At 41.4% G+C, this 23,500-nt stretch overlaps 5 protein-coding genes across 5 annotated transcripts; 2 read left to right on the forward strand and 3 right to left on the reverse strand.

Annotated features, from left to right (window-relative positions):
* The first annotated feature begins 552 nt into the window (after positions 1-552).
* On the forward strand, positions 553-1,814 carry LOC124081576 (potassium channel subfamily K member 1-like). Its single transcript, XM_046427797.1, has one exon. The coding sequence runs from the start codon at positions 568-570 to the stop codon at positions 1,573-1,575; it is 1,008 nt and encodes a 335-aa protein (XP_046283753.1). The 5' UTR covers positions 553-567; the 3' UTR covers positions 1,576-1,814.
* Positions 1,815-3,846: 2,032 nt separating this feature from the next.
* Positions 3,847-5,216, reverse strand: LOC124081577 (protein phosphatase inhibitor 2-like). The gene has a single exon (XM_058573730.1). The coding sequence runs from the start codon at positions 4,964-4,966 to the stop codon at positions 4,499-4,501; it is 468 nt and encodes a 155-aa protein (XP_058429713.1). The 5' UTR covers positions 4,967-5,216; the 3' UTR covers positions 3,847-4,498.
* A 4,737-nt stretch (positions 5,217-9,953) lies between these two features.
* Positions 9,954-11,924, forward strand: LOC124081580 (selenocysteine lyase-like; the record flags this gene model as incomplete). The annotated part of the gene is given in 2 exon segments (XM_046427799.2): positions 9,954-10,273; positions 10,275-11,924. Coding segments are annotated over 2 exon segments (1,044 nt in total), but the record flags the coding sequence as incomplete, so codon positions are not given.
* Positions 11,925-14,045: 2,121 nt separating this feature from the next.
* On the reverse strand, positions 14,046-19,473 carry LOC124081575 (FYVE, RhoGEF and PH domain-containing protein 6-like). The gene is made up of 2 exons (XM_046427796.1): positions 19,450-19,473; positions 14,046-18,538 (listed from the first exon to the last, which is right to left on the reverse strand). Exons 1-2 carry the CDS (start codon positions 19,471-19,473, stop codon positions 14,267-14,269), a joined length of 4,296 nt encoding a protein of 1,431 aa, XP_046283752.1. The 3' UTR covers positions 14,046-14,266.
* Positions 19,474-21,450: 1,977 nt separating this feature from the next.
* Positions 21,451-23,035, reverse strand: LOC124081578 (transcriptional coactivator YAP1-like). Its single transcript, XM_046427798.2, has one exon. It carries the CDS (start codon positions 23,018-23,020, stop codon positions 21,578-21,580), a length of 1,443 nt encoding a protein of 480 aa, XP_046283754.1. The 5' UTR covers positions 23,021-23,035; the 3' UTR covers positions 21,451-21,577.
* Positions 23,036-23,500: the final 465 nt, after the last annotated feature.

The raw sequence follows: 23,500 nt of genomic DNA on the forward strand, positions 1-23,500 counted from the left end.
AAAATAAAATCCACACACAGTATATATGACACTGTATAATACGTGTAGTACATACTAACTGAAAGTGAACAATATGAACAAAATGAAAGTTTAGGAGAAAATGGCATTTTGCTTTAATCTTCAACTGATTTTTTTTTTTTTTTTTTTTTTTTTTTTTTTTTTTTTTTTTTTTTTTTTTTTTGGTGGAGCTGGGGATTGAACCCAGGGCCTTGTGTATGCTAGGCAAGCACTCTACCAACTGAGCTATATCCCCAGTCCCGATTCTTTATTTTAATAATCACGTTATACTACTAAGTCTTAGATTTAAAAAAAAATTTTCCCCACCACGTGGTCCTGGGATTTAACACAGAGGCACTCAATCAGTGAGCTACATTACAGGCCATTTTTATTTTGAGACAGGGTCTTGATAAGTTGCTGGGATTTTAAGTAGCACCCACTTTAAGAAACCATTTCTGGGCCAATCGTGGGCGGGCGGCGGCGGGAGGAGCGCGCGGGCCGGAGCGGAGCCCGAGCCGAGGGGCGGCGGCCGCTCCGGCCGGTCTGCGGCGCTGTCCTGGCGGCGGGAAGATGCTGCAGTCCCTGGCTGGCAGCCCCTGTGTGCGCCTGGTGGAGCGGCACCGGTCGGCCTGGTGCTTCGGCTTCCTGGTGCTCGGCTACCTGCTCTACCTGGTGTTCGGCGCCGTGGTCTTCTCCTCGGTGGAGCTGCCCTACGAGGACCTGCTGCGCCAGGAGCTGCGCAAGCTGAAGCGCCGCTTCCTGGAGGAGCACGAGTGCCTGTCGGAGCCGCAGCTCGAGCAGTTCCTGGGCCGCGTGCTGGAGGCCAGCAACTACGGCGTGTCGGTGCTCAGCAACGCCTCCGGCAACTGGAATTGGGACTTCACCTCTGCGCTCTTCTTCGCCAGCACGGTGCTGTCCACCACAGGTTATGGCCACACCGTGCCCCTGTCTGATGGGGGCAAGGCCTTCTGCATCATCTACTCCGTCAAAGGCATCCCGTTCACCCTCCTGTTCCTGACGGCCGTGGTCCAGCGTGTCACCGTGCATGTCACCCGCAGACCTGTCCTCTACTTCCACATCCGCTGGGGCTTCTCCAAGCAGGTGGTGGCTATCGACCACGCTGTCCTCCTCCGGTTCATCACTGTGTCCTGCTTCTTCTTCATCCCGGCTGCGGTCTTCTCCGTCCTGGAGGACGACTGGAACTTCCTGGAATCTTTCTATTTTTGTTTCATCTCCCTGAGCACCATTGGCCTCGGGGACTACGTTCCTGGAGAGGGCTACAACCAGAAATTCAGAGAGCTCTACAAGATCGGGATCACCTGCTACCTGCTGCTGGGCCTCATTGCCATGTTGGTGGTTCTGGAAACCTTCTGTGAGCTCCACGAGCTGAAGAAATTCAGAAAAATGTTCTACGTGAAGAAAGACAAGGATGAAGATCAGGTGCACATTATGGAGCATGACCAGCTGTCTTTCTCCTCCATCACAGACCAGGCAGCCGGCTTGAAGGAGGATCAGAAGCAAAATGAGCCCTTTGTGGCCACTCCGTCTGCCTGTGCAGATGGCTCTGCAGGCCACTGAGCTTGGGCTGGGTGGGTCCTCCTGCAGCAGCAGGCCGGGTGTGTCCACTTCCAGGAAAATGGAAAGTCAAGATGAGGCCTTCTTAAGGGCACCTACAGTTTGCAATATTTTAAAAATGTGGAGCAAAAGTAGCTTTGACTCTGGAGGGGTGTCTGATATCTGGGGAGACCAAGCATACACCTGTATTTCACATACCACAAAACCATCTAGACCTGAGTAACAGGAGAAGAATACTCGAAGCCGTGTGCCGCATTGGGTAGAAGTAGATTTTATACTTTTAACTGGGAACTTTGGGGTTTGCATTTAAATCATTGAGTTGATGGCTAAATAGCAACATTTATATTTAAAACAAAAAAATGCCTTTTATAAATAGGTTTAAGTGTACCAGTTTGCATGTGCCCATCCAAAATGATTATTTTTATAGTATCTAAGTTAAACTTACTATTTATAATGACTAGGTTACCATTAACTATGTACAGCGAAAGTACAAATAGATTTATATATACAGTTAGGTCACCAGGTCCCACTGGACTTCTTAACCCCAGAATGTAGATAGTTTTGCTCTTGATTCTCTTTATACTAAAGAATCCAGAATTGCCGCAATAAGATGAGGGGGATAGTAAGTATAAGAGTGAATGCCTGTAGCATCTGTCACCCTGAATGTGCTGCTTTCGTAGGAGTGTGACCTCAAATGTCCAGGAGGTTTGCCAACACTTCTGTGGACGAGATCAAGCAAGAAAAAGCAGGATTCATCAAAAGGCTGAGAGGTTTTGTTTTGAGGGCCCGTTGTGATTCACAGCCACCAGGTCTAAAGCACAGAACTTGGACATGAAGATCCCAGATACTCACTTATGTCACACTAATCTGAGGATTTTACATTTAAAAGCTAAAATAAATAAAAATCTCTGCTGTTAGCAAAAAAAAAAAAAAAAAAAAAAAAAAAAAAAAAAAAAAAAAAAACATTTCTGAACTTTGAAAAATGAATAAACACACTAGTTGATACTAAAGAGTTTATCAGAAGAAATAAGGCTGAGAGTAGAATCTACCTTGGCTAAAACTAAATACAGATTACTTTCTAAGCTTTACTTTTTAAAAAATTTAAATTTTTTGCAATATGGGGGAATCAGACCCAGGGCCTCATACATGCCAGAAAGGTACCCCTGAGCTATACTCTCAAGTCCACAAAGTTTCATTTTTTGCTTATCCAATACCAGGTCAATTAGGAACTCATAATTTGACAAAAACATTTTTATTAGTAGTGTTTGACTATCTAAAATCTTATCAACCATGCTATCTGGCAAGTCTTACTCCTATGAGATAATTATCTACTCTCTGAAACTAGAAATAAGTTTTAAGTTTCAATAAATGGTTTGTAGGGAAAAAAAAGAATCAGTTGTTAAAAAGTCTTAATTTTTCTTCACTGTACAGCAGCTAATTGTAGGAGTATGTGAATACTTTCTAAGAACTGAAAAAGAGGAAGCCAAAAACAGAGGTCTGGGTGTATGAACATATGTACACACTTGTGTATAGACTAAACACAAAACAGAGATAAACATTGTTTTGCTGATAAATCAGTGGTATTACTAGCTAAAATGATTAAAATACCACACTATATTTCAGAGGTACTTTGATTAGATTCCATGACATTCAAAATAATAAGCACATTCTTCTAACAGCAAAGAATCCTCCCACTTTTTATTTACTTCAACATACTGATATAAACCTGCAAGTGGAAGATAAGCTGTTCAATAAAAGCCATTTCATATATATATATATGTATATATATATATATATATATATATATATATATATAATACAGAAATTGTTTTAAAAGTCTATTCAGATAATGGATTCTTTTGGTACTAACAAAAAATTAAGATATAAATAATTGACTAGAAATGAAACCATCACTAAATCAAGATACACAAGAACTGCACTTCATTTCAGAACCAAACAAAAACCAAATAATTCCTACTGTGTTAGAAGAATAAAGTACATTTATCATAGTATACATTATCATATTCCCTTAAATCAGGAACTTGAGAGTATAGCTCAGGGGTACTTTTCTGGCATGTATGAGGCCCTGGGTCTGATTCCCCCATATTGCAAAAAAATTAAATTTTTTAAAAAGTAAAGCTTAGAAAGTAATCTGTATTTAGTTTTAGCCAAGGTAGATTCTACTCTCAGCCTTATTTCTTCTGATAAACTCTTTAGTATCAACTGATCTGGTCTGCTTAGTGTACCAAAACAAGCAGTTAGAGCAGACATTAGTGCAAGTTTAACCTGATAGTTTATTTGTCAAAAAAAGCTAGTTCTGAGGAGAAAAAATTCAATCTTTTCCTTGTAAACACAAAGAAACTCAACAGGAATTTTAAAGAGAGTAGGCCAGAATATGCATCAATAATACTTATAAACTTTCTCAAACAGAAAAATCAAGTTGAAGACAACTGTTAAAATATCTTTCAGCCTGAATATATATCAACCTATATATCTTCTTGTTCCAATCAACTTTTGTTAAAAATAAACAAAAAACCCAACAAACTTTTTATAAGAGGTATCACATCTAGTAGTGATGAAAATAAATTAGTCACCCTCCCCCCCAAAGACGCTGTTTAACCTCTAAAGCATAAAAAGCTCTACAATATCTTATACAAATTAACTAGTGTTCTTACAAAACTAAAGCAGTTTAGGACTGATGACATTACACTGTATTTGTGGTGAAGTACGAGGCACAAGAATATATGCATTAATTAGGCATTTTCAGTCTAATCAGTCTCTAAGGTTATCATTTAATTCTTGGCAATATATAATAACTGGTATGCATTTTGGTACTTAAGTCATGAGTTGTGGAGAACAAGAAGCAGTGTATTATAGTAAAAGGGTTTGTATTTGACAAACAACTGCAATGTTGAACAAATCTCTTCTATGAATTTTGTGATTTGTTTTGCTGTTGGTCATTTGTAGTAGATCCTTGATTTGATTCTTCAATATTCATGCTTTCTCCATCTGCAGTCTCTAACATTTCTTCATCTTCATCGTCATGTAGATCTTTTGAAATTAGTTGTCTAGCTAATTTAATATTCAGTCCTTCATTGTAGTGAAGCTTCCTCTTCATTTCAAATTGTCGCTTTTTTTCTTGTTCTTCAGGTGTGAGTTCACTATCCTCCTCTCCACTGCTTTCGTGTTCCCGAGACTGATACTTTGGTTCTGAGCCTTCAGCAGCAGATAATTTCTTAGCTAAGACATCTGGAGACATAGCTTCAGTGGTTTCTGAATCACTATATGCATCTTCATCCTCACCTATCATACTGTGGTAAGGAGTGCTTGGTTCATCTATTTTCATTAAACCATAGTCTTTGTCTGCTGGATGATATGTTGCCAAGATGTTCATTTCATCCCACTTCTGGGATTTTTTACTCAGCTCCTCTTCAACGCTCCGGTGGGGCTGCTCGGCCTAGGCCACCACCGATGAAGTCGTAGACGTCTTGTTCTTCAGGATCCCCTTGATGGGCCGGTGCGAGGCCGTTGAGGCCGCCATTACCGGTCTTTCCGGGTGTCGGCTCAGGGTCGCTGCTGGCGTAGGGTCCGGGAAGAGAAGGTCGGGCGCTAGCAGAGACTTGCCAGACAGCCGCGAAGCCCGTTTGGGTCCGGGAAGAGAAGGTCGGGCGCTAGCAGAGACTCGCCAGACAGCCGCGAAGCCCGTTTGGGTCCGGGAAGAGAAGGTCGGGCGCTAGCAGAGACTCGCCAGACAGCAGCGAAGCCCGTTTAGGGCTAACGCGGCCGCTCCCACTATCGCAGAAAAGACTACCAGCGTCGCTGTCAAGACTTACATGCTATGTGATGTATTGTTATATATTAAAATTTAAAATCCTCCTATATTTAAACAAAAATAAACTGCACATTTTTATTATTTATTCCGATCCATTGATCCATTGGCATTTCTCATTTTGAAGATCTCAGTTATATAAATAGTAAACGTTTTTGCCTATATTGTGCATATACATAGATATATACTAAATGTAATCCCTCAAATATTTGCTATTGTGCATTTTTAAATTTTGATTTGAATCATTTTTAATATTTTTATATTTTAGTAAGTAATCAGCTGGTTGCTTGTTCACGCTTAGTTTTCTTCTCCGTTTTCTTTATTAGAGTTATGATCATTTATCTCAATTTAGTTATTTCCAAAAGCTTTAATCTCACTTTTCAAATGTTCTTCTTATCCTAATAATATCATTTCTTAGCTTTCTAATTTTGGTGTAAAATGACTTGCATAGCTTTTATCATTTCCTAATTTGTTCACTCACAGTAAATGCTAATTAAAATTAAAAAAAAAAAAAAAAAAAAAAAAAAAAAAGACACAACGACCCCAACGACCCAGCCAACGCCGCGCGGCTGGTGACCCTCAGCCGCCGGCACTTTACCTACCGACAGCGAAGAGAGGCCGGCCTACTCTTATTTTTTTTTATTTGGAGACAGGGTCTCACTAAGTTGGTGAGGCTGGCTTTGAATTTGCAATCGTGCTGCCTCAGCCTCCCGAGCCACTGGGATTATAGGAAAATGCAACCATCTGGCTTTATTTATTTATTTGGACGTTTCACATTAGGAGCCCACATTTTCATCTTCACAGTTTAAAACAAAACAGTTTTTGCTCCTGAGTGAAGAAATTTTATATGACTTTATATCTATTACGGAACAATAAGTTTTTAAGTGTGTGTATGTGTGTTTAATGATTCCCTCACTTCTATGAGCCACAGGTTCATCTTCATTAAAGGGAAAAAGTATATTAGAATATTTGTGAAAACATCATTTGTTTCCTCAGTTCCCTTAGGAAGAAGTCAAATAAATGGAAATATATTTCAAAAAATAAAAATCAGTCTAGACCAACCAACAACTGTGTTTGTGGTAGACACTGAGTAAACTTGTATAAGTACCCAGGTCCTAAGCCACAGAGACAAGATCTGTATCCCCTGAACCTCTTTCCTCTCAGACTACCTGAACCTTCAGGATGATGACAGAAATTACTCAATCATTTCTCTCTCTCATTTTTCTTCCCTTATTCAGTCTCTATCTTTCCCCCTTTCCACTCCTCTACTCCACCACAAACCAGATATCCTCTCTTCGTCTCCATTTTTAGAAGGCAATTTCTAGTTACCTTTTACCCAGAAAATATGTTAACACATACCCCTTGACTTCTTGGCAGAAGGAGGGATGAAGTTTTTTTCCAGATGTTTTGTCTTTTGTTTTCTCTTCATATTTTAACTCTTTGGAGAGTTATTCAGGTCAATTAACTTTACGAAGCTCCACTCTCAAAGAGTTAGATGACTATGCTAAGTAATGAAATCGGTAGCTTCAAGAATAAGAATTGACACAAGGAATGACTATCAAATTACCAAATTGCTGTCCTGACTAGTGCTCAGTACAACATCAAAATTGATATGAGACCAGTTACCAGTCAGACCTCTGAAGTGTATTATGACCCATTATGACATCAGCGCTGTCCAGGAAACGAGTCACTATAGTACTGCAGAATTTCTGAAACTCATCACCTAAGGAAACATCTTTTATCCAATGGAAATTCTGTCAGTAATTTGAATTTTCGTATCTTGTAATTGTTACCAAAACTGGAGTAGAAGATATAGATAAAACAAGAAAGATTCTTTTATGTGTCTATTGATACTGCATTACTCCATCTCTCCAATGGTGCCAATAAGGCAGTATCAGGAGGGTTAGGCTAAGAGTATCACTTGTCTCATAGAAATAGTAAATGCTATATCTCATTAGTACTACTTCAATGATGTAGAAACATGTGAGATATATATTGCCATAGAGGTGTGGATTTGAGAATCTTTACACCTCTAGCAGCTATTGAATTTCCCCTACTGCTGGCAATAGTCTCATATGTTTTCACACCACACTTGTCTTTTCTGCCACTTTTCCTCAGTACTTTACCAATGGTAGAGAGAGGAGATAATCCTCTGCTTCGAAACACCTATCATTTGTCTGGAATTCTGTTCTTGTGAAGCCCAAAAGTCTCATTCTCTAGGATTATGACCCAGGGCTTGGTCTGTCTTCTGGAAACATCTAGGTCCTGTACAGAGTTTGAGGTCTGAGGTAGTTTTATTCTACCTCCTACCTGGTGTAAAAATCACCTCATGTTTTAGGGTTAATATAGATATATTCCCAGTTCTCAGCAATTACCATAACCTGGCCTCCTTTATTCTCCTTCCACCCCATGAACTTGTTCCTCTGGGCTTTCTCTTTATTCAGAATAGCAACTAAATAATAGAAATATTTAACAATGACCCATTCTGTAAGCCACTAAAAAAATAACAAATAAGGATCATCATACATACATCAAATTGGTAACAATTAGAGGGTCAAACTATATCACACAATTATAAGGATATAGGGGAATGAGGAATCTTCATGAACTAAAATAAAACATTGATTTATATAGGTATACTGGAGAACAATTAGGTAACATTCCATAAAATAAAATAAACATATAACCTATGACTCTATAATGTTCCCTTAAGGAACTTTTACAAGGTTGACATCCACTGTTTGGGGGAATTTGAAATTTTTAGATTCTAACTCAAAATGATTGAATAATTAAATATAGAATTCATTTTTAAAATATTTTAAATTTTTTTATTCTAATTTGTCATATATGACAGTAGAATGTATTACAGTTCATATTATACATATAGAGCATAATTTTTTTTTATTTCTCTGGTTATATACAAAACATATTCATTTCTAAAGATAAAAGTCATGCTGATTGAAGTATGCCATGGCGAGGAGCATCAGGAGGGAACCCATGACCAGGGATGAAAATAACCACAAGGTTTCTTGAACAGGCTAGTATATAATACACTAAGGATATTATTAACTCAATAATCCACAATGGTTAAACAAAACAAAGTTAATAATTTCATCCAGCTTGAAAAATGACTCAAATTAGGTCTAAACCTAAAGAAAAAAAATGGTTATTCTTACTATAAGAGTTTCCTATTTCCTCTATAAATACTTTCTACAATTTCATGGCTTAAAATACAAATCATTAATCTTTATAGTTCTGGAATCAAAAGTCTAGTATGGGATCTAAAGCCTAAAAACAGTAGGGCTGCTCCTGTCTGGAAATTGTACCCAAGGATTCCCCACCTGCATTATTTTTTTTTTTTTCATCTTCCAGACCTGCCAGCAATCCTTCACTCTTGTTCACTTTCTTCATCTTCAAAAAGCATTACTCCAGTGCTGGGAGCCATTAGCCAAGTAGGTATGACAATTTCCTTGCCAGCGTACCCCATGTTGCTTAGTGGAAGGACTCGTGGAAATAGGACATTTTGCAGTGACATTGAATGTAGATGACCTTGCTCAAGGACCAGGGCGGATTAGGGTGTTCCCGGTTTAGGATAATTGGGTTTAGGGCGTTCCAGTTTAGGGCATTCCAGGTTTAAGATTATTCCTGCTGGGAATAGGGCGTATCCTGCTGCCTGAGTTCCCCTTGAGTTCTCACGGGATTCAGAGTATATTTTGGGAGACAGAAGCCCAGTGGAGGTGATTTGGGCAGAGAACGTGGATTTCCCCAGAACGTGATTGTAGACGGCTGGTGTGAGTTCGGGAATAAAGAGTTGCTGTTTGAATCTACAAGCTGTGTGGTGGCTCGTGATTGTGTGCCCAGCCAGACTGCGGCACTCCAGCATATGCTTCCATTGTCGAATCTCCACTCCAGTTGGCACCCTCTTGGCTGTCTCTTGAAGACCATTGTGATTACATTGGCCACACCCAGATAATATCTCATCTGCAAAGTCTCTGTTATCATACAAAGTAAAACAAATTCATAAATTCTAGGAATTCGGTGGTTGACAATTTTGAGGAGTAGGAAAGAAAGTTCATTCTTCATCCCACTACAATACAATAAAGTCAGAATGTTTCAGAGAGAATTTAGACTCCTAAATTAAGCAAAACAACAAGGAAGAAAGTGACATAACAACTCTGTAAGTATATTGAATAAAACGAAGTAGAATGAAATAAAGAAACACAATTGCAATTTGAAATTAAACATAAATTAAAGTAACAGAAGGACAATTACCTAGGAATGTTTCATGGTAGAAAACTTAGGCAACCAGATTAAATGAACTACACAAAATGCAAGACAAGATGATAAGTCAATGCAAATAAATGAATATGGAGAATTTAGAACTGTGGAAAACAGGGATGTCAAACAAGTGTATAACAGAATAAATACTCAAATTAGAATCATACAGAAATGAAATAAAGGTTAAAAATTTAAAACTGGGCCTCGGGATCGGCGTGCTGCTGGATGGAGACTGTCCCGACGCCGAGGAGGGCTGCGCGGGGACGGGCGATGAGTCCACCCGGCTGCCTCCGAGAGAAGAGTCCGCAGGAGAGGTAAAAAGGCCAAGGATATTATCAATGCAGCTCGGGAAAGCCTTGCGAACATGATAGGTGGCAAGCCTCAAGACATCGTCTTCACTTCTGGGGGCACTGAGTCGAATAATCTCGTCATCCACTCCATGGTGAAGTGCTTCCAGGAAAGCCAGACCCCGCCTGGGGCCGTGGTGGAGCAGCACAGCCCTGAGGAAGGGGCCAGGCCCCACTTTGGCACTTGCACCGTGGAGCACGACTCGATCCGCCTGCCCCTGGAGCACCTGGTGGAAGGACAGGTGGCTGCCTGTGCCTGAAATCAGCCAGCGCATCAAAGCCCTGAACCAGAGGCGGGCAGCTTCCGGCCTGCCGCGCATTCTGGTGCACACAGATGCTGCCCAGGCGCTGGGGAAAAGACGCATGGACGTCGAGGACCTAGGTGTGGACTTCCTGACGATCGTGGGGCACAAGTTCTACGGCCCCAGGATCGGAGCACTTTACGTCCGAGGGCTCGGTAAACTGACCCCGCTGCACCCTATGCTGTTTGGAGGTGGACAGGAGCGCAACTTCAGGCCAGGGACAGAGAACACTCCCATGATCGCCGGCCTCGGCAAGGCTGCTGAGATGGTGACTGAGAACTGCGAAGCTTACGAGGCGCACATGAGAGACATCCGCGACTACCTGGAGGAGAGACTGCAGGCTGAATTTGGTAAGAGAATTCATTTGAACAGCCGGTTTCCAGGAGTCGAACGTCTTCCCAACACCTGTAACTTTTCCATCCAGGGACACCAGCTTCAAGGCTATGTGGTGCTTGCACAGTGCCGGACGCTGCTGGCCAGTGTGGGGGCTTCCTGCCACTCAGACCAAGGGGACCGGCCGTCCCCAGTGCTGCTCAGCTGTGGCATCCCCTTCGATGTGGCCAGGAACGCGCTCCGGCTCAGCGTGGGCCGCAGCACCACCAGGGCCGAGGTGGACCTCGTTGTGCAGGACCTGAAGCAGGCCGTGGCCCGGCTGGAAGGCCAGGCCTAGTGCTGGGGCCGCCCTTGCCCTCGGTGGCCAGGACAGGGCCGTGGTCACTGCGCCCATAGGAAGCCCGTTGCTGAGCGCTCGGTGTCTGACTGTGCCACTCAGCTGCGCCAGGGCCACACTTACTTCCTTTGATCCTCGCTGTCATGGAGTACCCAGGCACAGGGGTGTCCGTCCGTGTGCCTCCTCCCCTGAATGTGGACTGATGCAGAGATGTCCTGCCCAGCCCAGCTCCTGACAGGCCCAGCACACCAGCACCCACGTAGGACTGTCCCATGGCGCTGCCAGAGGCTGTGTGGAAATGGAAACGCTTCTCCCCTTGTCCCTCTGGGCACTCAGGACTCCCACCCTCCGAAGGCTGGCTTTATCCAAAAGATAAAATCCACTGCCAGTAAGCTGCTGTCAAAGATAGGAAACTATGGCACCTGCACCATGTGATGTGGCCTCCCCTGACCTCCGTGTGCAGTGACCCCCAGATGGGTGGTAGCTGCTGCTCTCGCTTCCCTGGCCCCACCATCATCCTGACGATGCCTTGTCCCCGTGGGACACCTTCCTGGCAGACAAGCATGGTCTGCCCTCATGGTTCTGTGGGCCACTGTCCACTGCCCTGCCCAGCCCCCCATTGTGCCCGCTTCCCCCTCTGCTTTCTTACTCAGGATTCAACTCCAGCGTCACTGCTGTGAGTGTGTGCAATTCCGGGTCACCCCGAGGTGGGGGCCAGGTCATCCCTGACTCTCCTTACTGTTTGCAAAAGATTTGTTTATCCTCACAGAATGTATGGCATACACATCAAATGCCAATATTTACATAGGAATAATTTTCAGAGAGTAACATTTTTAATGTGCTTTTAAGGTCCAAAGAACTATAGGATGATATTGAGGAAAGGATTATCAGAAATTAAATGAACTAATTAAAGATTTCCATGCCTACCTGGAAAAAAAAAATTTAAAACTGGTATATCAATTTAAGCTAATGTAAGATGAAGGGAAAACATTAATATAATTAATTCAAAGGTGAAAGATATTTAAAAAGAAAAGCCAAATGATAAACAAAGTATTAACAATTTAAACTTTTAATACAGCCAACTCTAAAATAAATAGAAATGGCATGAAATTGATAAGTGCAAATTTCAATGCAAGAAGCAAGAAGAACCTTGACAGGAACCATCATGAAAAGCTAATAGAAGTGGGATAGGGATGAACTGGATGGATCCACTTATATTATACATTATCCTAGAATAAGGTTAAATCTTCAGGTCCTTTATGCACTGTACTGCTTCTGAATTTTCTTCCATCCTGTCTAACGGACAGAAGACAGACAGAGGTAGGAACATGGGGTTAAGCAAATGATTCTATAACAATGGGCCCACTGTGCTGAGCCTCACTTGCTTTCTTTTCTAAGGAGCAATTTACCTGTAGCCCTGCCTAGCTTACATTTACAGAATATCACATTCTTCAGCAAACTACCTGTTATGTGCAGGAGAAATGCAAACCTGAAATAATGTTGATAAGAGAAACCCAAGTTATTTTGAAAAAGGAGGCTTTTGGGATCTTTTTCACAAACCAGATCCTGAAACTCAGGGAGATAAACATAATTCGTCCTAGCCATAAAATCTGTAAGAATTTATAGTTAAGAATCTCATAAGTATTTTGGTCAGCATGAACCTAGGTGACCTGGAGTTGTCATGGCAATGGGGACTTAAAAGTCTGACGTCATCTTGCTTTTAGTCAAAAGTCAAGTGGTAGACCTGGGCAGAACTCTTTAGAAATTTCTTTGGGATCCCCAATAAAATTGGAGTGTAGGAGAGGCATACTGTCCCTCTCCTCTCTGAGATGACCCACTCTTTCCCTTTAGAGTGTTCTCTTTCTCTTTTCTTACCCCTTCCATAAACTTATGTCTGGAATGGAGTAACATGTCTGAAATCTTTCTAACTCAATTGCAAGAATCAGGGCTTGCCAGGGGGGTCCTTATGCTGTCTCAGTTTCCTGGAAGGCCCCAGCCCTGTAAAATTACCAGGTGCTTCAGCAGCATCTAAAGTTTTGTGGTATCGCTACATGATGTTTCTCACCTTTTTTTTTTTTCCCCCCTAGCTCTTTTCCTTTCTAGAAAACTCACATAGTATCCTGGGATTAATTATTATTGTATTTGGTGCAGTGTGTGGTTGATCCTTCAACTTAAAAGTTTTTCAGATCAGAAAGTTTGATGTACATATTATCTCTGTATACCTGATGTAACCTGGTATTAGATCCCCAGTGCCATTTTCTAAACCAAAATAGGCCATATGTGGATAATCATGAGATTTTAAGAGCTAACAGAGTTGTCCGTATTTCAGTGTCCATCAGCGTTACTTGAACATGCATCCAAAAATGCTTGACAATTAAATCAAGCAAAGTCAGAAATTTTTCAAAAAGTCTTATATGAATATGATAAAAAAGATGAGATGAACACTGAATCCCTTAATATACAAACATAAGACAAGTATAGAAATTATGATCTGAGAAAACAGTATGAATTTTTAGGACTTTCACAGAGTAGAAATAGCTACAATAACAGAAAATAAGGACAGAGAAAGAGGGTAAGATGTGGTAATTTCTTCAGCTTTAATGTTAGAATTTAATTTATACTAATTAGATTGAAACTTAACTTTGTATCAATTTCAGTATTTTAAAGCTTTATTCTTAATTGCATGGGGGATTATGTATTAATGAATTTGTTTTTATTAAACATTTAAAGTTAAAAACACTTAGATTCATTCCAGTTTCATTTTTTTATTCAAGAATTATTAAATTTATTATGTGATTTAAATAATTATTGTATGATTCAATTTCTGGAGAATAACTTCTGTTTCTCTTTTCAATATCCATTCCTCATATCATATATTTTAACATTATATTGAAATATATATATATATATTATATATTTATAATATATATATATATTATATATTTATTATATATATTTATATATATATATTTATTTATTTATAAAGAGAGAGAGAGAGAGAATTTTTTTAATATTTATTTTTATTTATTTTTATTTTTTTTTGACCATTAAGTAAACATCACAACTTTAATAAATAACATACATGAAAAAGCAAACATTAATTAAAAAAACTCCTTATACCTAACAAAATAATTTCTTATATCTGATGAAGTGTTTGGTTGGATTTATCTTGGCAGTGTTTATTTTTATAAAATGCTTGAATTGCTTTTACTCCATTCTGATGAAATTCCACTTCCTTGGAATCACAGAAAAGATGAAACCAATACTGCTATAATATTGTGCCTTCCTGAAATGCTTCTATCCACTTCTGAGCTGAGTGAGCATCATCTGCTTTGAACACATAAAATAACATGTTTTTGTGCAGTAACTGAAATACTTTAGACTCTGAATTCTCATCTTTGACTTGAGTGACAGTGAATCCTAACAAAGGCTGGCTCTCCAAAGCTGCCACATCCTCACTTGCAGCATATGTATACAACACTTTATTTTTTATGACAAACCACAAGTGTTTCCATGGTTTCTTATTGCCCTTTGATCTGTACAAATAGCCACTCATAGAAGAATCTTCTGTGTTTGCTGATACTTCTTTGAGAGCGGCTGGGATTTTTTTCTGTTTCCTCCCTGATGGAATACTATGTAAGACTGATGATAAGGCACTTGAAGGAGATTTGTGATTCCCAGGAGATCCAACCTTAGGGGAGTGCTGGCGATCTAGTTTCTGCAACTCTTGGAAACAGTGTTCACATACTCTTGCTGGCTGATTTTTCAGGTAATCTAAGCCATACTTATTTGATGAACAAGCCTGGCATACAATCTTTCCACAGGCCCGGCAGTGGTGTCGTCTCCAGGTCAGAGTAAATTTGCTTGTGCAGATCATACACATTGTGGCTCTGGTATCAGGAATCCAGATGGGAGCCTTTGATCCAAGGGGACTAACTTCATCTTTATTTTCTGAGTCAGCCTCCTCGAGACTCCTACTAGGACAGAAAGTGGTTCTTTTCTTGGCATACTCTTCTATTGACCTGGAAATTTCTTCTAGCCATTCATCCCTTTCAGTGGCAGAACTGGCTGAGAGAATGAAGGAACGTTCAACACTTTCAATCTTTAATTCATTCTGATATGCTTCCTGGGTGGGTTTTCTGACCTTCATTCCAGCCAATGAGAGCATGTTGTTCAGTTTATACATCCCAGATTGTACCGGTGTTGTATACAACAGGGCATCATTAAACAGGAAAAACATTCGGGGCTGCATGACCTTCCGGGATAGCTTCTTCAGAATTCCTTCTTTGAGAAAAACCCGTCCAGGCTGCACTATTTCATGGTGTCCATTTAAGCTGTACTGAATTTGCATAAGTTTCTGAAAGTTGTCTCCTTGCTTCATGGTGTCGTTGGCATGGTTTGCTACCTCTATTACAACTGCAAGGGCATCTTGTGTGTCTCTGTAATCTCCAGAATCTTCTAAGAGATTCTTCAAATAATCTGTCAGCAGCAGCCTGTACTGAGGGATCCTCTGAACTGGCTTGAGCAGGTAGTGCTTGAGGGCCAGATTAGCACAACGCGGGCTCATCTCAAATTCTCTAACAACAGCAGCAAAGCCTGGGTTTTTCTTGCATTGCTCATCCAGCAAAGCTATATTCTTATCAAATTCTTTGATATATGTAGAATACATTTTTAGATATGGCCCCTTCTTTACAAAGATATCAGCAATTCTTTGTTGTTCGGTCCAATTCAACATTCGTTCCTCCAGTTCTTTCAGGAGATCCCGGTTGAGCTCATAGAGCTGAGGCAAGTAGTACAAGATCTGATTTAGGATCCGATCCTCAATCACTGGCTTCCCAAGTTGCCTGGAAGCATGGGCTACAGCATCCCGGAAATCAATATGCAGAAGTTTTAACACATCCACAAATACTTTCTCTGAGCTCATGATCTCCTTGGCAATATGATGAACTTTACTTTTGATCCCAGCATCTTCATCCTGTTTATCCTCCAGTAGTTCAGGCTCTCCTTTGCTGGATTCAGAGCTGACATCATCTTCATCAGAACTGTCAATGACTTCCTCCTCATCAGAGGGTAGGTCACCAAGACCAAGGTAGAAATCATCCTGTTCCTCCTGGGATGTTCCAGAACTGCTGAAACGCTGATGTTTGGGTCCAAGTTGCCACTGGCCATCTGGAGCTTCATATGGTTCTTCTACCTCATACACATTTGCATCAGTGTCCTCCCCACTGCAGGAATCCTGCCATTCCAACTCTCGAGTTTTCCCTATAGCCATAATAAATGGCAAATTTTCATACTCTGGTATTTCCTCATAATGGCGTATATTTTCATATTCTGGAGCGCAGCTGTTTGTAAGAGACCTGCAAACCACCTGACACGATGACTCCTTGGAGAGCATTTGGTCATCTAAAGACTCAGCTCTCAGACCATTAACTGTGCTGGTCTGGCCCCGTGACTTCTTCCTCTTCTTTTGAGATTCCAGGCTGTAATTATCTGCAGAATATGCCTTGATGGGTTTACTTCTCTTCTCTTCTCCCATCATGAGGTCATGCCAATTACTTTCAATCCCTTTCTGCTCCCCACAACTGCCTGTGTTTGTGTCTCCGAGCTGGCTACTCTTGGACCAAAACTTCTGAAAATCACTCTTCATGAAAGAGATGGACAGTTTCATATTGAGCCACTTCTTAAGAGAGGTTTTCTTTGGAGAATCTTTACAAGGCTTAGTGCACCTGTCCATATCCACAGCAGATAATGATTTTGCTCTAGGCTTGGTGAGGGCAGCGGGAGGCTCACTATGTGAGGATGTAGTAACAGACTTCAAGGATTCTGGGTTCCCTAAAAAGGGTAAAATAGGATGAGGTAATTTCCACACAGGCTTTTCTGAAGTTTGTTTAGGCATGTCAAAGGGGGATGACGATGACATACCATGGTTTGAGGCACACAAATGATTTCTTTCTAGAACCTTCTCTGAATTTTTTTCTTCATTTGAGGGATATGAACTTTTCTCCACAAGTTCCTCCGAGGCAGCCTTTTTAAGTACTCCTGCAGCAGGCAAGCTGTGTCTTTGAGGTTTTTTGGGGACAATTTTTGAGGAAATTTCCTCTGTTACTATAGATTCCTTTTGCATTTGAGGGACAGACACTCCCAAGTTACAGGCAGTAGGCAGATGTTCATTGTACGTTAATTTGAGTTGCTTTGGCAGGCTCAAAGATAGAGTACTGCATCTTATAAAACTGGTCCCTTGGTCCGTGGCAAGTGCCATGCTAGCACCGTCTACTGATGTACCATCAGAACTCAAATTAGAGTCTGTATCTAAAGAAGGTGCCACTTTTTCAAAGGAAGATGTTTCCTGACACATGGCTTGTGAATTGACTAAATCTTGACTGTCATCGTTGGAGTTGCTATTCAGTTCACTATTATTTCCTGGTTTCACTTTGTCCACCTGTTCTTGGTTACACAAAACATCCTGATGAAGAACACTGACTTTGTTGTTCTTCAAACTGTCCTCAATAAGACAAGACGAGCTGTTGTTGAAATTCTCTGGTTCTTCAGTACTTTCATTAGGAGTGTCTATATACTTTTGGCGTAACAGGCAAGCAGGACGTGTTTTTCTGGGCTTGGGAGTTGGAAATCTGGGGGTACACGGTACTAAATGAATTTCTAAGGGACCAAGGTCTTCAACTTCTGTTTTCTTACTAACTCCATCTGAAGATATAAAAGTATTCCTTTTTCCATTTTCTAGAGCTTCTTGATCAGATGAATGAAAGTGACTATTTCTTTTTTCACTGCTGTTCTGACAAGTTTCAGGACTTTGAAACTCATCCCTAGGAAGCTGTACGTGGCAGTTGTGATGAACAGGAAGTTTTACAAAGCTCGACAGAGAAGGTGACAAATCTGCAAGTTCAATTCTGAATTGTCTGTTGGAATTACAGCCACCATTCCTCTCTGGGTTGTCTGTGGATCTGTGCTTCTTCAGGGAACTTACAGGTGACATCTGTTGTGTTAAAACATCTTTGAGCTTTCCTTCTAGGATGCTTGCCTTTAAAACTACCCCACTCTGGTTCTTGTGTTTTTCACCACGAGAATCCCACCTACTCTTGGTTTTTATAGTCAAAGAGGACTCATCAATTTTACTATTTTGTAAATTTTCTTTCATTTCTAGGGGCTCTAAAACAAGCTGCTTTACATATGAATCTTCTCTATTCCCAAGCTTATGGACACACTCAGACCTGCAGGAATATATTGGTAAAATATAATCACTGCTCTGATCCTCAACATTTTTGCAATTAAAGTTGTCAGTGCTTTCAGGTAATTCCAGTTTATGCTCCTCCAGGTTCACAGAGATTGTTCCTGATGATGACTGCCCAATGTCTCGGACAGGTGGGCTCTTCAGAACTTTCGGTTTCGGTGCGATTGCTGGTTTGGTTTTCTTTGTTGATTGTGGACCACTAGCAATCACAATGTCAGGTTTAGGTGCAACCGGTGGAGGAGATGGCTTATTATTTGCTACCACAAACTTTGGCTTGGGGGCCACTGGTGGCTTCTTTTTTTTTTTTTTTTTAAAGATTATAAAATTGGTTTATTGTAAAAGCAATTCAAGAATAACCAGTTAAAACCTTATCCCCATACTACCCAATACAACCAAAAAGCATTAAACACTTTTACATTAGGAACAAGAACATAAAACAAGAAAGACCACATCAAAGCTATGATTCAAACTCAAAAAGAGAAAGAACTCTTAAATCTCTTCCAGGTCACTACAACGGTATGATAAGATCAAAGCACTATGTCAGGTACACAGCACTGCTACAACACTGAGGTATAACTGGGCAAATTAAATCTGGGAGGACCCGAAGACTATGTATTTTTGCTTTGTGGGTGTTCTTAAGTGATTGAAATTTTAGGAACAACTGCCTTTAATGATAGCAAGATGCAAAATAAGTCTTTATTGAAGAGAAAGTTTATAAAGTTTTCTATCAAGGTCCCAGTACTCTTCACAACCCACTCCCACCTTCCCACCCTCCCCCTAAGCTAAAGCTACTCTGCTGATATATAAGATATGATTTTAATTTGTGACTTACTGGCAAATTATAGGCACTAAGTAGCTCTGATCTGCACATTAAAAACAACATGCTATCTCATCCAAATGCTCAATTATGCATTCTAGGTAGAATTTCATTATTGTTCTAAAACTCAATGCATTTGCACACTGGCCATCCCCACCCCAACTTGATTCAACACTGAATCTTTCTGCTGTTTTTAAGATAAAAGCCGAGTCAAATTATTATGAACAACAACCCATGAATCATTATATATAATACAGTGATTGCATTTTCTTGAGCACTGAAAAGTACTTAAAATAAAACTTCTTACTTCCACTTTTGCACTCCTCCAAATTGAAGGGTCAAAATACTTGGATTTTGTAATTGGAAAAAGGAAAAAAAAAAAATCTACCTTCCGGAGCTGAAGCTTTTTCATAGTAGCTGAACCCAGGAAAACAGATTCTGTCTGTTATAAACCCTTGAAAATAAGGGCTTATGCTAGAAGCACTGAAAGACCCTTAAATCACAGAGATACTAGCTGGTACCACTCTAATTCATAACCACTACTTTATAGCTTATATATTGAAGAGTAAATTCATGCTCACTTTGTTCATTAAAAAATAGTCTTTGGAAACCATTATTACTCCTGTAGACACATACTCTAGTTATATCTCTTCCTGTAAAAATAAAGGTATAATCATGATTATCTCTACTACTTTGCTAAATTCAACAACCAATATACATTTATTAATCTGATCACTTTACCAGCTAACTCATGACCTTATATTAGTCTACATACTACCTAGAGGTTTAATTTTCAGCATGTGAAAGTAGGAGCAAGTTTTGTTAAGAACAATCCTGTAGGGAATGAGGATGTAGCTCAAGCACTTGCCTAGCACAAGCAAGGCCTCAGATTCAAGCCCCAGCACTTGGGGTGGGGTGGGTGGAGGTGTGGCTTCGGGAGGGTTGTCTACTCTGTTTACAAGAACAATTTTATAGAAAATATTTTAATCTAGTCTTCAATGTACTCATTATAAATGAGAACTGAAGTACCAGAGTTTACTTCCAAAACTAAGGCGAGTGTAAATTTCCAAAGCTGAAGGAAGGTGAGTTGCTGTAAAGCTCACTTCTGTCACATACATCATAAACCTACTCAGTGATTTCTAAGACTCAAACTTGTACAAGGGAGAAAATAAAACCATTTCTAGTCTGCTCCTTTCCAATTCATCAGGTATTTATCATGTGCCCAGAGAGCAAAGAGTATTCCTTTAGGCACTATCCTTAGTAATAGCCCTTTTAGAAGACAAAACTATCTCAAACATCTGCAGATTGTCCCAACCAGATTAAAACTGCTTGTGAGATATGCACTACTAGTCATGTATTATAAATGTATACATTCAAAGCTACCGTTTTAAAAATAAATTGGAAAGTAGGGAAACTTAAAAAAAAAAGTACATTCTGCTATCACTTTATTATAAACACTGTGTATATGTGTGTATGTGTGTGTGTGTGTTTAGAGAGCAGATAATCAAGATTTAAATAAGATGGCAAAAAACTCAGGAAATGTAAATTTTATCAAAAGAACTACAATAAATGTCCCAAACTACAACTATAAACAGATTAAACAGATTTACTAATAGAGTAATTTGCCTAAGTTTCAACAAAACCAACCAACCAACACAAACAAAAAAAACCAAAAAAAAAAAAAAAAACACAAACAAACAAAAAAAACCCACCAGAAAACCCAAAACATCCACAAAAATATCCACCCAAACCTATACTAGAGTATGTGGCAATAATTAATATATTTCTATGGAAACTGTCTCATGCCTTAAGCTCCTAAAATAAAATCAAGGTCACTATGTGACTAATGATAGCACTAGGAGGAAAAAACAAAACACTGAAAATAAGTCTTCAGCCTTGGTTTCAGCTACCTCTTCAAATTAGCATTAAGTACTTAATATCAGATACAACATTTTTGGCTTGTTAGACCAGTAAGACATGTTTTTCCATTGGCCAAATGCAGCTGAAGAAGCAACTGTGAACAAACTAAACGCTGTGACATGAAGCATCTGATTTCCAAGTCTGAGTCAAATATCTAACTGGGCAAAAGGAATGACATCCATCATCCAAACAGGCTCACTTCCCCCAGCCCCCCAAATAAACAGTAGTTACAATAGCAAAGAATTTTTTTGTTGTTTTGGGGTTTTGTTTTTTTTTTGATTCTTTAGGGCCAACTGTGAAAGAGGTCAGCAATATATTAACAGCAGCAATGGACAAGGAAGAGCAAAATAGTGGATGAAAGAATCTTGCTGGACGTTTGTTTGTTCATATATATATACATATATATATATATATATATATATATATATATACACATACATATATATATATATATATATATATATATTTTGTTGTTGTTGTTGTTTGTTTGTTTGTTATTAGCCAGAAAACTGCAGCTGGCTTATTTGGAAATTTCAGGCACACGTCTCATCTCCTTAGATCCTTCACAGATTTAGAATTCAGTCTACCTGAGGGCTTTATAGCCAGGTAAGAAAGCTTTCTTTATCTAGCTTGGTGGCAGCCAAAACAGATTCCATGTCATTAAGGATGTCAGAACTCAGAGCTTCCTGAAGACTGGGCATCAACTCCTCTCCTTCTATGTTCATTCCATCTCCTTCCAGTGTTCCAAGGTCCACATTTGTCCCAGGAATGGCTTCAAGGTAGTCTGGGAAACGGTTCTGCTGTGAGGGCAGGGTGCTTTGGTTGATAGTATCACCTGTATCCATTTCATCAACACTGTTCAGGAAGTCATCTGGGGTTCGAGGGACACTGTAGCTGCTCATGCTTAGTCCACTGTCTGTACTCTCATCTCGAGAGTGATAGGTGCCACTGTTAAGAAAGGGATCTGAGCTATTGGTCGTCATTGTTCTCAATTCCTGAGACATCCCAGGAGAAGACACCGGATTTTGAGTTCCACCATCCTGCTCCAGTGTTGGTAATTGGCTACGAAGAGCTAATTCCTGCCGAAGCAGTTCTTGCTGTTTCAATCGCAGTCTCTCTTTCTCCATCTGCAATTGTTGCAGCCTCATCTGTTGCTGCTGGTTGGAGTTGCCTCTACCCATAACACCTCCTTGTGGGCTCTGGGGAGCCAAAGGTGGTGGTTGTTTCACTGGAGCACTCTGACTGATTCTCTGGTTCATGGCAAAACGAGGGTCAAGCCTTGGGTCTAGCCAAGAGGTGGTCTTGTTCTTATGGTTTATATAGTAAATTTCTCCATCCTGAGTCATGGCTTGCTCCCATCCGTCAGGAAGAGGACCTGAGGGCGTGTTCATCAAATTCTGCTGCACCGGTGGACCGGTTGGGGCTGGAACATTCATCTGAGATAGCATGGCCTTCCAGGGGTCTTGCCATGTTGTAGTCTGATCAATGTGATTTAAGAAGTATCTCTGACCAGAAGATGTCTTGGCCATCTCCCAGCCTGCTGGCAGAGGTACATCATCAGGTATCTCAAAAGAAGACTGCCGAAGATGTTGAGCTGTAGGTGTAGCTGCTGGGCCAGAGACTACTCCAGTGGGGGTCAGTGTCCCAGGAGAAACTGCTCCTAGCTGCAGGGAAGCTGGAGAGGAATGAGCTCGAACATGCTGTGGAGTCAGGGCTCCTGCAGTGCCTGCATCAGTACTGGCCTGTCGGGAGTGAGATTTGGGCTCCGGCGGCTTGAAGAAGGAGTCAGGCAGTTTCCGGAGCCTCATGGGCACGGTCTGGGGCACGTTGTTGAAAAGTGCCTCCAGGTCGGTCTCCGAGTCCCCCCGGACGTGTACGATCTGGTGCCCGGCTGAGGGGGCCTGCTGCGCCGCCTGGGACGCCGGGGGTGCCGGCTGCCCAGGCCCGGAAGTCGGGCCCTGCCCCTGGGGGGGCTGTGCGGGCGGCTGCCCTTGGCCCTGGGGGGCCGGCTGGGGCTGCGGCTGCTGCCCGGGATCCATGGCTTCTGCCTCCCGCCACGCGCACCCCCTGGCCAGGCGGCGAGGGCTCGGCCCGGACGCCCCGGCTCGACGGGCCGAGACGCGAGAATCGGCGAGGGCGGCGCTGGGCGGCGGGAGCGGCGCTATCCTCGCTCTCAGGGCCGGGGGGCTGCGCCGCGGCCCCGCATCCCCCGCCCCGGCGCCTCCGCCCCCGCCCTGCGCCCCGGCTCCACTGGTCTGGCCACTGGTGGCTTCTTGATCGGCGGCAGAAGTCATGATTTCCCAGAGCAGCTCGCCTCCCCGCTCGCTCCCCTCAATCCATGTTCCCCTTTCACTCCATTGTTTTCAGAGTTTGGGCAGAAGAGAAAAGCCCCCGCAGAGCCCACATTCTGTCCCGTGCCACCGCGGGGAAACCGAGCGCCGCACAAAGGATGCAGCCGGCTCCAGCTACCCTACTGCGCTCCTGGGCGGGAGTCGCTGGTAGCAGGCGGGCCAATATTT

The sequence above is a fragment of the Marmota monax genome, unplaced genomic scaffold (assembly GCF_021218885.2).
Source record: "Marmota monax isolate L192 unplaced genomic scaffold, Marmota_monax_Labrador192_F-V1.1 WCK01_AAM20220418_F8-fsc02137, whole genome shotgun sequence".
Lineage (NCBI taxonomy): Eukaryota > Metazoa > Chordata > Mammalia > Rodentia > Sciuridae > Marmota > Marmota monax.

Bases quoted from the DNA above. Each gene is read 5' to 3' on its own strand.
- LOC124081578 (XM_046427798.2), bottom strand. From the start codon at position 23,020: ATGGATCCCGGGCAGCAGCCGCAGCCCCAGCCGGCCCCCCAGGGCCAA.
- LOC124081575 (XM_046427796.1), bottom strand. From the start codon at position 19,473: ATGAAAAAGCTTCAGCTCCGGAAG. The intron at 18,539-19,449 runs GTAGATTTTTTT...AAAAAAAAAAAG, and splicing joins AAAAGCTTCAGCTCCGGAAG to AAGCCACCAGTGGCCCCCAA.
- LOC124081576 (XM_046427797.1), top strand. From the start codon at position 568: ATGCTGCAGTCCCTGGCTGGCAGCCCCTGTGTGCGCCTGGTGGAGCGG.
- LOC124081577 (XM_058573730.1), bottom strand. From the start codon at position 4,966: ATGAACATCTTGGCAACATATCATCCAGCAGACAAAGACTATGGTTTA.